General features: G+C 39.7%; 1 protein-coding gene across 1 annotated transcript; it reads right to left on the reverse strand.

Moving 5' to 3' along the window:
• Window positions 1-358: 358 nt before the first annotated feature.
• Window positions 359-6,482, reverse strand: LOC104536486 (plasminogen-like protein B; the record flags this gene model as incomplete). Its single annotated transcript, XM_010179105.1, has 3 exons — window positions 6,374-6,482; window positions 2,816-2,951; window positions 359-465 (listed from the first exon to the last, which is right to left on the reverse strand). Coding segments are annotated over exons 1-3 (352 nt in total), but the record flags the coding sequence as incomplete, so codon positions are not given.
• Window positions 6,483-13,457: the final 6,975 nt, after the last annotated feature.

A 13,457-nucleotide genomic window follows, 5' to 3' on the forward strand; every position in this document is an offset into this window, starting at 1 on the left:
AGAGACAGAGAATGCAACCATAGGTTATTGACTGGTTTGAAAGGAGAGGAGACAAGGGACCCTTAAGGACCCCTGTTACTCCCAGCACCATGTGTTCCCCAAGCAACTGTGCTCTTTTCTGCCTTGTGGACCCTATTATTTAGGGAGCAGGAAAGGCGCCGGAGCACTAATATGGGAAAAAAATTGATACCAATGCTATACAAGCAATGTGGGAAATACCAGGTGTTAGGTAAGGGCTGACTTACCAGTTTGTCTAACCTGGTGAAGCCTTAGCCCCCATTTACAGTAGCGTTATGTGAGTCCCACTAGAAACTATATCTAAGTGAAATAATACAAAAAACCATAGTCATAGACATACTTCTTTTTTCATAAAGAACTGCATTCGTTCTTCTGAATATCACTGCTGTTTTGGTGTTCTCAGCCAATGTTAAACATTGTTGGTCTTTACTGGTGAATAAGAAGGCCCTGTAGAAATTAAGAAGAGAGCAACATAAGAAATAATAGATGAATGTGTGCATTATCTTCCTAAATATCTTTTCTAGTATTCAGTTATAGTTTTAGTAAACACTGTACTTCGGCAATATTTAAGACTGAGTAATATTTCACAGATCTCAGTATTGCGGCTCCTATTTTCAGTAGTGAATTTGACTCCTAAGTCTTCATACCTAATTTAGATTGAAAGGGAGCTACATGAACAAATTATGGCAAAATATATAGAAGAAGGTTTATAATGTGCCAGAGATTCCAGAGAACATGCTGAAGAGGACTTATGCACAAGGCACCTTGATCTTATTTCAAAAAAACTAATGGTCAGTCAAGAAGCAAGACATTCTACAGTATTCAGTAGTTACTAAGGAAGAGGTAAAACACAACAAGCCAGGATCTTAAATTACCTTGTGATAACTGTTAGGAGTCATTGTATGTGAACCAATGTAAGCACTTTGGAAGACACAGACAATTGTCTTTTCGGCACATACCTTGTCTGTAGGTCTGCAAAACTGGAGTGAATGTTGTAACCTTTACAATAGCATCTAAGAAAAACTCCCAACAGGCTAAATAGTTTCTATAGCTAGCTTTTCTGAACCAAAAATGAGCAATAGCAACATAGCATTCAGTGGGTAGGTCTATACCAGGAACGTAAATACTGAGAAAGCCCATTCGGTAGCCCTAATACTGACTGGCATGATCCCAACCTCTCCCCAGAAGAGAGGGATCACATCTGGACTCACTGCTGGGAGCAGTGTCTGTGCATTTTCTGGGGAGTGCTGGTTGCCTTGGGTCAAACCTACACTGGGGACTGTTCCCCCAAGTCCAAGCCCAGCTCTCAGTAATGTTAAATTTACACGTCGGGATGTAGTGAATGAGTATGGTACAACACACTGCTCAGGTGGGATAACAAGTCTGAAGTACTGATCTGAACTCATTGATCTGAAGCCCAGTTGTGATGTTGCTGAAGTGCTGGATTGGACTTAAAGCTCTGCCTAACAGCTGCCTTTCTTGTCCTAGATCCTTCCGTGTCAAATAATATCTGTTCTCACATAACTGATTAGGAGGTCAAGGACAAAACAACCCTGATCTTATTTCACTGTCAGGTGGTGGTAGGCTTAGACTTGAGCAGAGGCTAAGGAATTATATTGCATCTCAATATGCCTCGAAAGAGAACAATAACCCTCTGCAAACTGTAAATATATAATTTGAACATACAGACCTGCCCTCTCTACCTTCCTTTTTACCCTCCAGGGACAAGTACTGCTGAAGATCTGCCCTCTCTATGTGTTTTTCAGAGAGGGGAGTAAGATCAAAGGGAGCAGGTGGAGCTCCACACTCTCAGTCAGAAAACCCCTGTCATCCTTCAGTGTTATATCTCTTTAAAATAAGCCTGATTTTCCCTTTTGATTTAAAACATACAGTTATAAAACACATTTAAAAGTCAGCACTAGGCTATCCTTGAATGAAAGCCTGATGGAGAGCCAAGTGCTAGAAACAGCCCCGCAGTCAATCTACTGAGTTCAAACAGGTATGCTGCAGAAGTGGTAGATCAAGAAATCATGGAGATTAGAAGAGCAAACCTCCTTGTCTCGTATGAAAGGACTGCCTCCCACCACAGTAACAGATATCTCTCCTCAGTACTTCAGTTGTTGCAGTACTGCTGAAGCTCAATGGGCTTTGAAGCTTTGGCACAGGAGGCTCAGAAGATGTAGGCTCAAAGCAATGGGCTCCCCTGAGTTTGTACCTCTGCACCTGTGGTACAAACTGGTCAACATCTTTCATGCTTTCTAGCCACTTGGGCATGGTTAAATGCAAGTGCATAGAGAGGGCTTGGCTGGAAGTAGGGGTTACGAACATTAAGGTTTAGATAGACATTCTCTTTCTCAAAGTAAATAGAAATCATATAAGCCCAAATTCTAGTAAAATATGGAATAATGGATGTACCTGCAAGATAATGGGTAGTGCAATGAACACAAGCAATACCATTATTGATGTCCCAAGTTTCCAAACAATTAATTAAAAATTTTATTTCAAAAGGAGTGCAAGAGTCTTGATAAAACCATGCCAAGTTGGTTTTCCATATGCCAAGCTGTGCATCATAATGTTTTCCAATAAAATTTCAACATAATTTTCTTAATTTCTCTATTTGCACTGTCTTCATCCATGTGTCCCAGGCATTCTGTTTCTATACATCTTTTTTTTCTCCAGCAAACCTCAGACACATATACACCTAAGAAATCCCTCAAAAATTCAGACTTCTGATAAATAAGGCAGGCTGCTTCATCAGCTATAATGAAAAATATATATGGGAATTGATGGAAATTACCTGCAAGTAAATTTATTTTCATTTTCACATAGCTCCGCACATTCTTCATTACTATTTGCTTTATAAATTTGCTTCTTTGGGTTGAGCAGCCAAGCTCCTTCTGTTCTCACATAGCTGTCTAGTATGTTTCCTTGCACTAAAAGGAAAATGAGACAAGGAGGTAAAAATATGAATACAAATATGATTTATTTCAAACTTCCATGTTAAATTATTTGTCACCTAATTGAGTAACATCATCATTTACTTGCTGGAATAACTGGGTTAATGATGCCAAAATATGGGTAAATCTTGCCTTCCTATTATGGGAAATAGTAGCAGCACTGAAAACCTCATGTAAAGCAGGAAAGAGAAGTGGCTTTAACAGTTCTTTATATTATTCTGGAATAATAAGTAGCACAAACCTAGGGTATAAAGTGATGGAGAGAAGATGACTCAAGGAGCGAAAAAGTGAAGTGTTTCAGAAAGAAAATACTGGTCTCCCATACTTTGGAGGAAGTGAAGAAATGGGACTTGAGAAGGATGTGAAACAGTAACTATCCATTGCTGAGACCTACCCACATGGAATGACTTCAGCTTTTTCAGCCACCCTATAGCTGCCTCGTTTCAGATGCTCCTACTCTTGCAAGAAATGAGCTATCCTCAGTCACTGGAATTATCATTGTGCTCATGTTCAGTTTAATAATTTTTGTCATAACTCTGTATTTAACTTAATAACCAAGATAGCAGTTGTTGCCCTCCATTGCAGTGAATTAACATAAGACATTCACCTGGTAAACAAATTCACTTAACAACCTCTGAGCTAAAGTTCCATCTGAAATATATAAGATGCTAAAAAGTAAAGCTATGTTTAGTGGTAAAATCCAAAAATGATCAAGTACAATCCTTGTAATGGACCTTGCAGTTTAGTATTTTCTTTTTCTGTTAGAGCTATACAACCTCTGAATGCTTAGCTAGAGCTCACAAAACTGTGACTTTTATGACTTCCAGCTGCAGGGTCACAGAGTTGCATGAGTCCTGTGATTTTTACAGTTTCTTTATCAGATGAGCATATGACTCTACTGACAAATGTTTGGCTTTGGGAATTACCTGTTCTGTGTGGTTTCAACCTTAGACAGCTGGCTCATGGTCTTTGTAACGTATCTCAGTCCTGCTCTGTGCCTTGTTTTTGTGCCTTGCTTTACGCAATTGCTGTAATTACATACATTTACATCTTTTTTCCAACCCTTCTCTTTCTTAGCCATAGCTCAATGGCAGCAGGAGGGACAGAAAGCAGCCTCGCCCCACTTAGACTCACAGCCTGTACTGGGGGGCTCCATGGGGATGTGCAGTGAAACATCTTTCAGTCTGAGAAAGTCAACTACTCCTCCCTTGTCTGAGTAACACTCTTTTGTAGGAAGAAGCAGGCTCTTTTGCCCTCTGGTACAGTCAAATAATCAAAGGGCTGGAGCACCTCTCCTACAAAGATAGGCTGAGAGAGTTGGGGTTGTTCAGCCTGGAGAAGAGAAAGTTCCGGGGGGACCTTATAGCGACTTTCCAATACCTGAAAGGTGCCTATAACAAATCTGAGGAAGAACTCTTCACTAGAGCATGTAGTGATAGGACGAGTGGCAATGGTTTTAAACTACAAAAGGGCAGATTTAGGTTGGGTATTAGGAAAAAGTTCTTCAACATGAGGGTGGTAGATCACTGGAACAGGTTGCCCAGAGAGGTGGTGGAGACCCCATCCCTGGAGATATTCAAGGTCAGGCTTGATGGGGCTCTGGTCAACCTGATCTAGTAACATTGTCCCAGGTCACTGCAAGGGTTGGAATAGATGATGTTCAGAGGTCTCTTCCAACCCAACACATTCTATGATTCTATGAAATTCCTTCACCTGAGTGCTGTGTGCTTCCTTCAGTTTGCAGTTGAGAATTCTCTTAAAGATCATTTTACATCTACAAGACAGAACTGATAAAATAGGCACAAAAGCCAAATTATGCTTCCTTTCATACCACTGCAAACCCAGAGAAGTTACTGGAGGCTTTTTTCTGCATGTAGACTAATCCCTAAGGGTTGACTGTTTAACAGTATGCATGAAAAAAAAAAGTTAGTTGCTAAAAATCCCCCATAAAGTTAGAAAGAATACAATAAAATTTTATGTGACAGACACAGGAATCACTGATTCCACTAGTTATTTCAAAACAAAAATGACATTAAGAAGAAATTAGTTTTCAGAGAAAACATTAAACTAGGTTAAAGCAATATCATGGGAAAGCTGCAAATGCTTTCAATGAGGACAAGAAATAAAAGAAAACAAATTTTATTGTGGTACAGCTTCTATGCAATCCTAATTCTGTTTGTTTTGACACTTTGAAATAAAATTGCATTACAATCACAGCATTTGATTTTTAAAATATTGACTAGGTCATAATTAGTTTGTGTCATAAAAAATATTTTTTCCTCTTTCTGTTATAGTTACACAGCAGACCATAATACCTTGAGAAAAACAAGAAAAAAAGAAAATATATGGAAGCTGCACAAAAATGCAGTAAATTTTCTTGCCACCATTTTTCCTGTATCTACGGAATTTTTCAAAGTTAGAAAGATGTATTACTGCCTTATTCAGAAATGCAAATATTTACAGCAATTTGATAAAGGATTTGCAAACAAAAGAGAATATTGCAGACAAAAGCCCAAATCCTATATTCCACCCCTCCACCACCACATATGTAATTCTTCCTTATTTGAGAAGTGTGTTTGATTTGAATGAGGCTGTTCTGTACAAACAAAGCTTCAAAACTAGAATTTAAATTAGGATGATCATTCTCAACATTAAATACTACCTATAATTTGTCCTGTTTGGCATGTTTCTAGTATTTCCAGATGTTAAAATTGATCCATACATTTTTCTAATATTTGCCTTTTTTATATTTTACAACTACACATGTAAAATGGTTGTGTATTTAATTTTGTTTGTTTGTTTTAAAATGTGTTGACACTCTCATACTTTTAAATGCAATCACGATGAACTCTGTAGTTATACAGAAGACCTAAAAGAAGATAAGCCATCTGAATCCCATAGTTCATTGAAGGTTAAAGTTTTCAGGACAGAGAATACTTTTTTGAAATTTCTGTGACTTACTGTCTATTAAACCCAAAAAGATACATTTAAAGAGCCTTACTTCTTTCTTGTGTTTTACAAATTATTTTGTAATACCTTTCCCAAAACCAGTCCTGCAGTACTTAAAATACTGCAGAAACTATCACTGACCAGACTTTGACCTCCCTATCACTTGGAATGAAGACTGTGGCTATGAAAAAGACAGAAGCTTTAGTGTGTAGAACAATTTTTCCTTTTCTTTGTGATTCAGTTTTTCACAATGCATTTACAAATTTTAAAACAATCAAAATAAGGATAACAGTACTTGTCAATAACAGAGAAAATAAACAACTCTTGGATGAAAGGCTGCTGACACCAGAGACAGCCATGCCTTTGTAGAAAGCCTTTGATAGGCTGCTTTTCAAAGATGCCCCCATTTCTGGCCACGAGGCAGAGAGCCATTAGTTCCCCACACAAACACCAAGGCTCTTGCTCTTTTGGTGTCTCTAAGAAACACAACACTGGAGCCACCACAGCTCTCGCTTTGTTCAACAGCAACTCCCACTGGCCAACAAGACCCAGATCCATCGTCGTCCAGGCAAGTGGCGACACAGGGATCTGGGAACCTACATTCACCAAATAGAGCTTGCAAGCATTTGGCACCCATCTCACCGAGGGAGGCAGAAGGCAAAGGACTCTTACCTGAGCTGAGCAAGAAAAGAAAGAGAAAGGCAGCTTTGCAAATCCACATTTTGGCCCAGCTGGCGAGTGCTGGAAGTTGTGTGTGTTGGTGCACAAAGTTTTATTGACTCGCACTGGAGTGAGGCGGCATCAAACAAACAAGGCAGGCAGGTTCAGTTAATGATTCTCCCATCCTGTGACCCCCTTTGCTGTGGTGCGGCCATTCAAACAACCTTGAATTGGATGGATTACCAAATTTGGTAATTACCAGTCATTTGTACTGGATGCTAGGAAATGTGATGGTATTCTTTTGTTTGGCAGGGCATGTTTCTGTTTCACAAATAGTTAAGTCTTTCTTTGCTAGAGAATAGACAGGAATAATGTTGCTGGAAAGCATGGGAATCGTGTCCAGTCTGAATTTTAATTTCTACTGACACTAGAGTCCCAATGGTAATTTCAGCCATGCTCTATTGATTTATAAGGATCAACTTTCATTTAATCTCAAGGCAAGCACTATCATCAGATCCAGATAATATTAGCCCTGTAAAATAGTTTAAATTTACTTTTTTATTAAATAATTCCTTCTCTCCTATGCTTTATTGACCCAGGCTTTTCTTTTTTTTTCTTCTATTTGGGAGTAACATTTAGAGTTTATTTTAGCTCAGTAGCATAACTTTAGGTTTAAGACCCATAGACATTTAGTGTTCTTCCTTACCAGCCATTCAACTTCACACTGCATGCAAAAACTCATCCAGTGAGGGTGACAGACTTTGCTCATCCATGTGTTATCCTGATTTCAACATGAGCTCACCCTGCATTTCCCAAGTGGCCTTTGCCTTGGAAAAGTTGCACTGCAGCACCATTTCATAGCTTCTTTTGCATGTTAGGTCACTGGTGTTTCTTCAAAACAACTAGTTGAATCAAATGTGCTAGTGACTCACCAAAGGCAGGAGGGAAGTGAATGTTGGATGAGGAAAACAAGCTTGAATGAGCACTGCTGGGTCATGCAGTTCAGTTTTCTGCAATTGAAGGCAAAAAGTTTGTAGAATCATGACTTCCTTCAAAAAACTAGTGATGCTATCCATGTCCTTATTGTCCCGCGTACTTCAAGTAGAAATTGCATTGTACTGAAGGCTTGGGATAAAGCTAGAGGTGCAGAGAGGCATTCTAGTATGGGAACCAGATTAGCTGCTATTTTACAGATTATGTGAAAAACCTAGCTGATCCTGTTTGTAGTCCTGTGCTGTTTTCCTCCTGTAGGGTGTTGTAATACCATGTTGTCAGGTTGTCTTGTGTGTTTCTAGCTGTTTTTATGCAACTTGTGAACAATAGCAAAGTGTGGGATATCTGTAGAGAAGACCACTAATGCTAGGCCAGGGAAACAAAGCTGATAAGCCCAAGAGAGAAACTGATGGGAGTTAGACTCAGATCAGAGAAGCACTTGAAGGGTGACAGACAGATTGGATATTATGCAGTTGTGTGTGGGTTTGGACTTACTGGATTTTAGGAACATTTGGGAAAGAACTCATTGGGAAAGAAGGATATTAACCCCATTTTCAATTCTCACTCCAGATCCTGGTTCCCTCTCTCCTGCTCCACACTCCTTGATGTCCTGGCCACTGTCTTGTCCCCAGCAACCACCAGCATCTGCTTGCCAATCTCAATTCCCCCTTTCCATCTGGTATTATCATACAGTGGTTTTTTATTCCAATGCAAAATTTGTTTTCTGCACAGCCCTGCCCTCCTCAGCACTTCTGACACCTTCCTCATCCTTCTGTATCCTGATTTCTACTGAGACATTTGATGGGTTACTGTGTTGTGATACACATCGAGTGGTTAAAGTGTAAGAAAAAAATTACATATGTGGGTTATATGTGGCCGCTTCTCCTGTGTGGGGGAGGATTTGGAAAGCTTTGAGGTTTATTTGAGTTTGTAAAACTCTTCTATAAACAGGATGTTTTAGAGATGTTAATCAGATCAGCTTTTCCTGGTTTTCAAAACCAAAGGAGCTAATTGTGGTAGCCAAAGGTGTGTTAATATGTCACTGCGTCCAGGATAGTTTGTGAATATCTGCATGCATCATGTAAGCCAGCACTCTTTTGCAAGCATTCCTCATGTGAAATGTCCACATATACTCCTTCATTTCTATAGCGGTTTCCACTTTTAGGCTTGGGTCTGGTTCTTCTCTTGATCTCATTGCCTTGAACCTGATTGAAATGCATCTAATTCAGTGCAGCTGCTCCTGATTTATTCCTGAGGAAAGAAAATTTGAATTGCCATATCTTTCAAAGATGGCAACGCAAATTCAGAGACATATTATTATCTATTTCAGTCTTAATGACTGAATCCTGGAAATTTCCAGATCCTGGAAAACTGGACTTGAGGATATTGTCAGCAATTCATCCTGGTACAAAAATGCTTATTTGTAATGCTAATTTTCCACAGGAAAATCTCAAAACAGGAGAAGTGCCTTCCATCTGCCAGACTGGCATTCCTCATGACTTCTGTCCTGTGTCAAGGAAGAGACCTCTGAAGGCATCATGTCTGAAAGGAGCTGTTGTAAACTGTTGATTTATCTGTCTCCTTTTGTGCCTCTCCTTTTTTGCCTTTTCTCCTTTCTTCTTTTCCCTCATAGATCCAAGCATTGTCTAAATCTTTCCCCAGTTCTGATCTTGTCATGTTTGTTCTCATTTATTTGACTACTGTGAGGCCTCCCATAGGTGGAAGTTTATCAGATCTTCTTTCAGAGTCAGGGTACATTAGTTAGCACAGTGGTTAAAATATAAACAACAGCAGGAGGATTTTTAAATATGAGTTGACCCTTGAAATTGGGCTTACTGTAACCTCAGAAAAATCTGCAAAAGAAATTGCAAACAATGTCAGAACACAGGTCACACCTTCTTGAATAAATTCACATAAACATAATTTTCCTAAATTTCAGAATCAGAAAAAGTCAGAAAACAGCTACTTAAATATCATTTATTTGCTAAGAGGGTAAAGAACCAAAGACAAGATTCACTTGCTTGGGGGGGGGAAATCCCAAAAGGCAGCTCTAAGGAAAGAGCACAGCTGCAAGATCGAGGTAAGCTCACGTAAGAGCTCCAAAGGATAATGCTATGGGCATCCATAGGCAGACCCATGGGCAGCTGGAAAATATGGAAGGTACTTCTACAGCAAGAACAGTGACAAAGTGAGACTTGCACAGCCCTGATTCGCAGAGCCAGAGGACACTTTGGGCAGTGATCCAAGAGGGATAATGTGGATGGCTTCTAGAGACAGGAGCTGCTTTGGGTAAGGTGGGAAGGCATTCAGGAAGGAGAAAGGTAGCCAAGTTAAAAATAAATTCTGTCCTTGTCCTAGACGTGAAGGAAGACAAAGGACAGAAGACCTTGCGAATAAGCTCATCTCTGCAATTTCTGACCACAGAAGCTAATGCATTCAAGGAAAGGAAAGTTAAGCTAATAGAAAAGAGGCACAGAAAGGACGTTTTTTCCAGTAGTGGAAGTTTTAGACTTTGAGATGTTAATTTGTTCTGGCTGCTGCCAAAGATCAGAAACCAGTAGAATGAAGTCAGATATGAGAAGCAGAGACATTAGGAAGTGAGCAAACTAAGTTTCGTCTTTATAGTAGAAAGAGCTAAAGAATTAACTACTGGTGTTTCTGTTTTGCAGAAAAAGTATCTGAAAAAACAGGGACCCTGCAATTGCCTTTAACAGAGATGTGAAGAGCATTAATGCCACAGAGAATCTAACACCAGCCTTTACTGGACACGGTTAAGAGAAAATGCAGGCCTTTCCCTGCCTTAAAAGTAAGCACCTGAAGAGTGAGTTCAGCTGTAAATACTTAGAAGTAGTGCCTAGTTCAGCAGCAGTGGCATTTAGCACACAGTGTGCTAGAACTCTTTATTCATGGGGGACAACTTCATCAGCACTGTTAGGTAGGAGGGAAAAGCACTGTCCGTTACGTAGACAGAAAGCTTTGGAGAAAGTGTACCTAAGCTTTGAGTCCTGCCTGAGTGTCCTAGTATGTCATGCCCAGCAAAAGCACTGCTGTTTTCTTGGAAAAGTGGTTTTACCTTTTTTCCCCCCTTATTTATTTATTTATTTATTTATTCCTCCTAACTCTCATGTAAACTCCTGAGCTAAGGACAGGAAATTGCGCATTAGAAATCATGGAATATTTGCTGATTAGCTTTGTCATTTTCTCCTACTATATTTTAACTCAAAGTATACTTTTGAAACACATGCCTTTTACATATGCCATGTGTCCAAAAGTCTGTGGGACCTCATGTTCCAATTTTGCCAAAGAAAGTGCAGAAATATAAGTATCATCACAGCCAACAAAGTAGAAGGCAGATGAAAGTAGGGTGAAAACTTAAACAGATGATGCTGTGAGTAGCTGGAGTTATCTTCACAGCTTTTTTTCCAAACTTGTTTTCAAACTCTGTAACACCTTCCTTAGTTACAAACTGCCCATTAGTCTAGTAACATCTTGTATAAGGTAGCTTCTTAAAGAAAATGCATTTCTAGCACTCAGAAAGGTCTGAAGTGCTGCAGTAGTTGATAAGCTTAAGGTACAGGAAAACAAAAAATTCCAGTGGTACATTTGCAAGTGTGACAAGATAAGAAAATACAGTGCACCGAAGCAAACCCAAGAAGCACAGATGAAGAGGATGGTACTTGTGTGCCAAGGATGCAGGGTGCCACCTGGCGACAAGGTGCTGGTGGTGTTATCAGAATCAGGGTTCAATTTTCTAATTTCTCTGACAATGTATTGACACAGTCTTAGCAGTAATGAGTTGCACTGTAAATATATTAATAGATGTATTATTTATACATACTAAAAGACTGGAAAACACAAGACTTGCCAGAAGTAGTGTATCACTATGTGCCAAAACCAGGACAGATGACTGATGTTAAATCAAGCATTCCCATGCTGTAAGAGAACAGCTAAAACTGCATTTTCTCAGCTGGAGAAAATAATGCGGGATTTCCAGAATGTATTCTCATAATAGACAAAAAAACCCCAAGACACAAAATGACACCTAGAAAAGACTCAAATAACTGCAGAACCAAGCCAAAGAAGATTTAGAGAATACTGTAAAGTGAAGGCCAAAGAGAGTCTTTAATCTCTGAAAAATTCTGTAACAAGATAGACTGCTAAAGAATCACATGGATTTCTAGGAAAGAAACCTTATTTCCAAATGTTTCCAATAGTGACATGAAAACTGTCTTACTATTAGAATGTCCAGTGAGACCTACACTGATTTTCACCCCAAATCTAACCAAATAATATTGAGAGGTACTCTGAAGAGTGTCCGGGGAGAATGGCCTTTTTTTAAAACTTGAAATGAAGAACAGTAGCCTTTGGTTTACATGAAACAGCAGCAGCATTTCAGTGACAAATGTGCAGAGCTCCATGAGGAGTATCCAGCTGCACATATCTGTGCTACTGCACTCTGTGAATTAGAGGCAGACTGTACAAAACCTCTGCAGGCAACATTATTGTCTAGGTTGGCAGACCCCCAGCAGACACAGTTCAGCATCTACTAGCAAAAGACGGTAGCAAGTACCTGAAATTTCCATTAGGAAATGCCTACAGACACTCGGGAATGGCTTACAAGCACCAAGAGAAACAGGAACAACTTCTGGGGCTGGCCAGTTATGACAGAATATTTGTGCCAATGTTTTCTGAAGGAACAACACCACTGGCAGAACTTACAAAAGCAACATTACATGGGGAATAGAAAGTGAGTGCCAGAGGGCAGCAAGCTTTTCATGTGCTCCAGGAAACATTGCGCTCAATCGGTTCCGAAAGCATCCAAGTTTACTGAGCAGAAGCTTGGAGAGGGGGAGACACTATTCAGGGTCTGGAAGGAATCCAAGAAAAGGATGCTGTCAAGAAAGACTGGGTTAAAGAACAGCTATTCCAACAGTATCATGATGAGCAAAGGATGCTGCTGAGTGGGTCATAATGGAAATCATAAAGAACTGATAGAGAAGATCAAGGAAGGAGTAGGGAGTCCACAAATATATATTTTTTTTTAGCTCTGGCTTTTTAAAAAATCCCAAAATGGGTTTAGAGAGCTTGATCTCTGCAGAATTCTTGGTAGTAATAATAAAGCACATAAATACTAGATATAGATTTATAATATACTTTAAATTAGGCATACAACTGGAAGACTAAAATTATACAGAAGTCCTTGTTTAGATTACAAGTTCACAAGGCGGCATACATTTCTTCTGCTATTAGGTCAATATGTATACTCTTTGGAAGTGGTAAGTTTTCAAGTGGCACACAGAAAACTCGGAAAACTGCTGGAAATGCTGGAACTAGCTTTGGTAACTGACTTGGAGCCAATGGGATAGGTGGATTTCTGTTATTTCTGGTGCTGTGGGAACACATCCCACTCAGTAATTGCCTTTGGTCACTGCAGTACTGCTTGAAGAGCCTTTCTCTAACCCAGCCTTTCCTGACAGTTTCAATAGTAGTGCTTTTCCATTACTCTGAGTGGAAGCCAGGTCAGGTTTTGTGGCTCTGGGAGGCTTGAGTAACCTTGGGTGTCCTCTCTTTCTCCACCTGCCTGCCACAGAGCACACAGGAGCATGAGCCATCAAGCCTGATAAGGCAAGCACCAGTACCTTGGCACCCAGCTTCACTTACCCAACACTCTGAGACATCCTTGCCTCTTCTGGAAATAAACTGAAAGAGCAATTTATTTTAATTCCTGAATGGTATGTCAAGGCTGAATTGCTGGTGTCACAGCTGAGAGCAGGATTTCTGTGCAAGTGCCTCAAAAACATGTTAACTGTACCATATGTGGTCCAATTCACCACTTTGCCCATTGGAATGGATAGCTGTTTTTTCCATGCAGACATCTAA

This window comes from Mesitornis unicolor, unplaced genomic scaffold (genome assembly GCF_000695765.1).
Source record: "Mesitornis unicolor isolate BGI_N332 unplaced genomic scaffold, ASM69576v1 scaffold15012, whole genome shotgun sequence".
NCBI lineage: Eukaryota > Metazoa > Chordata > Aves > Mesitornithiformes > Mesitornithidae > Mesitornis > Mesitornis unicolor.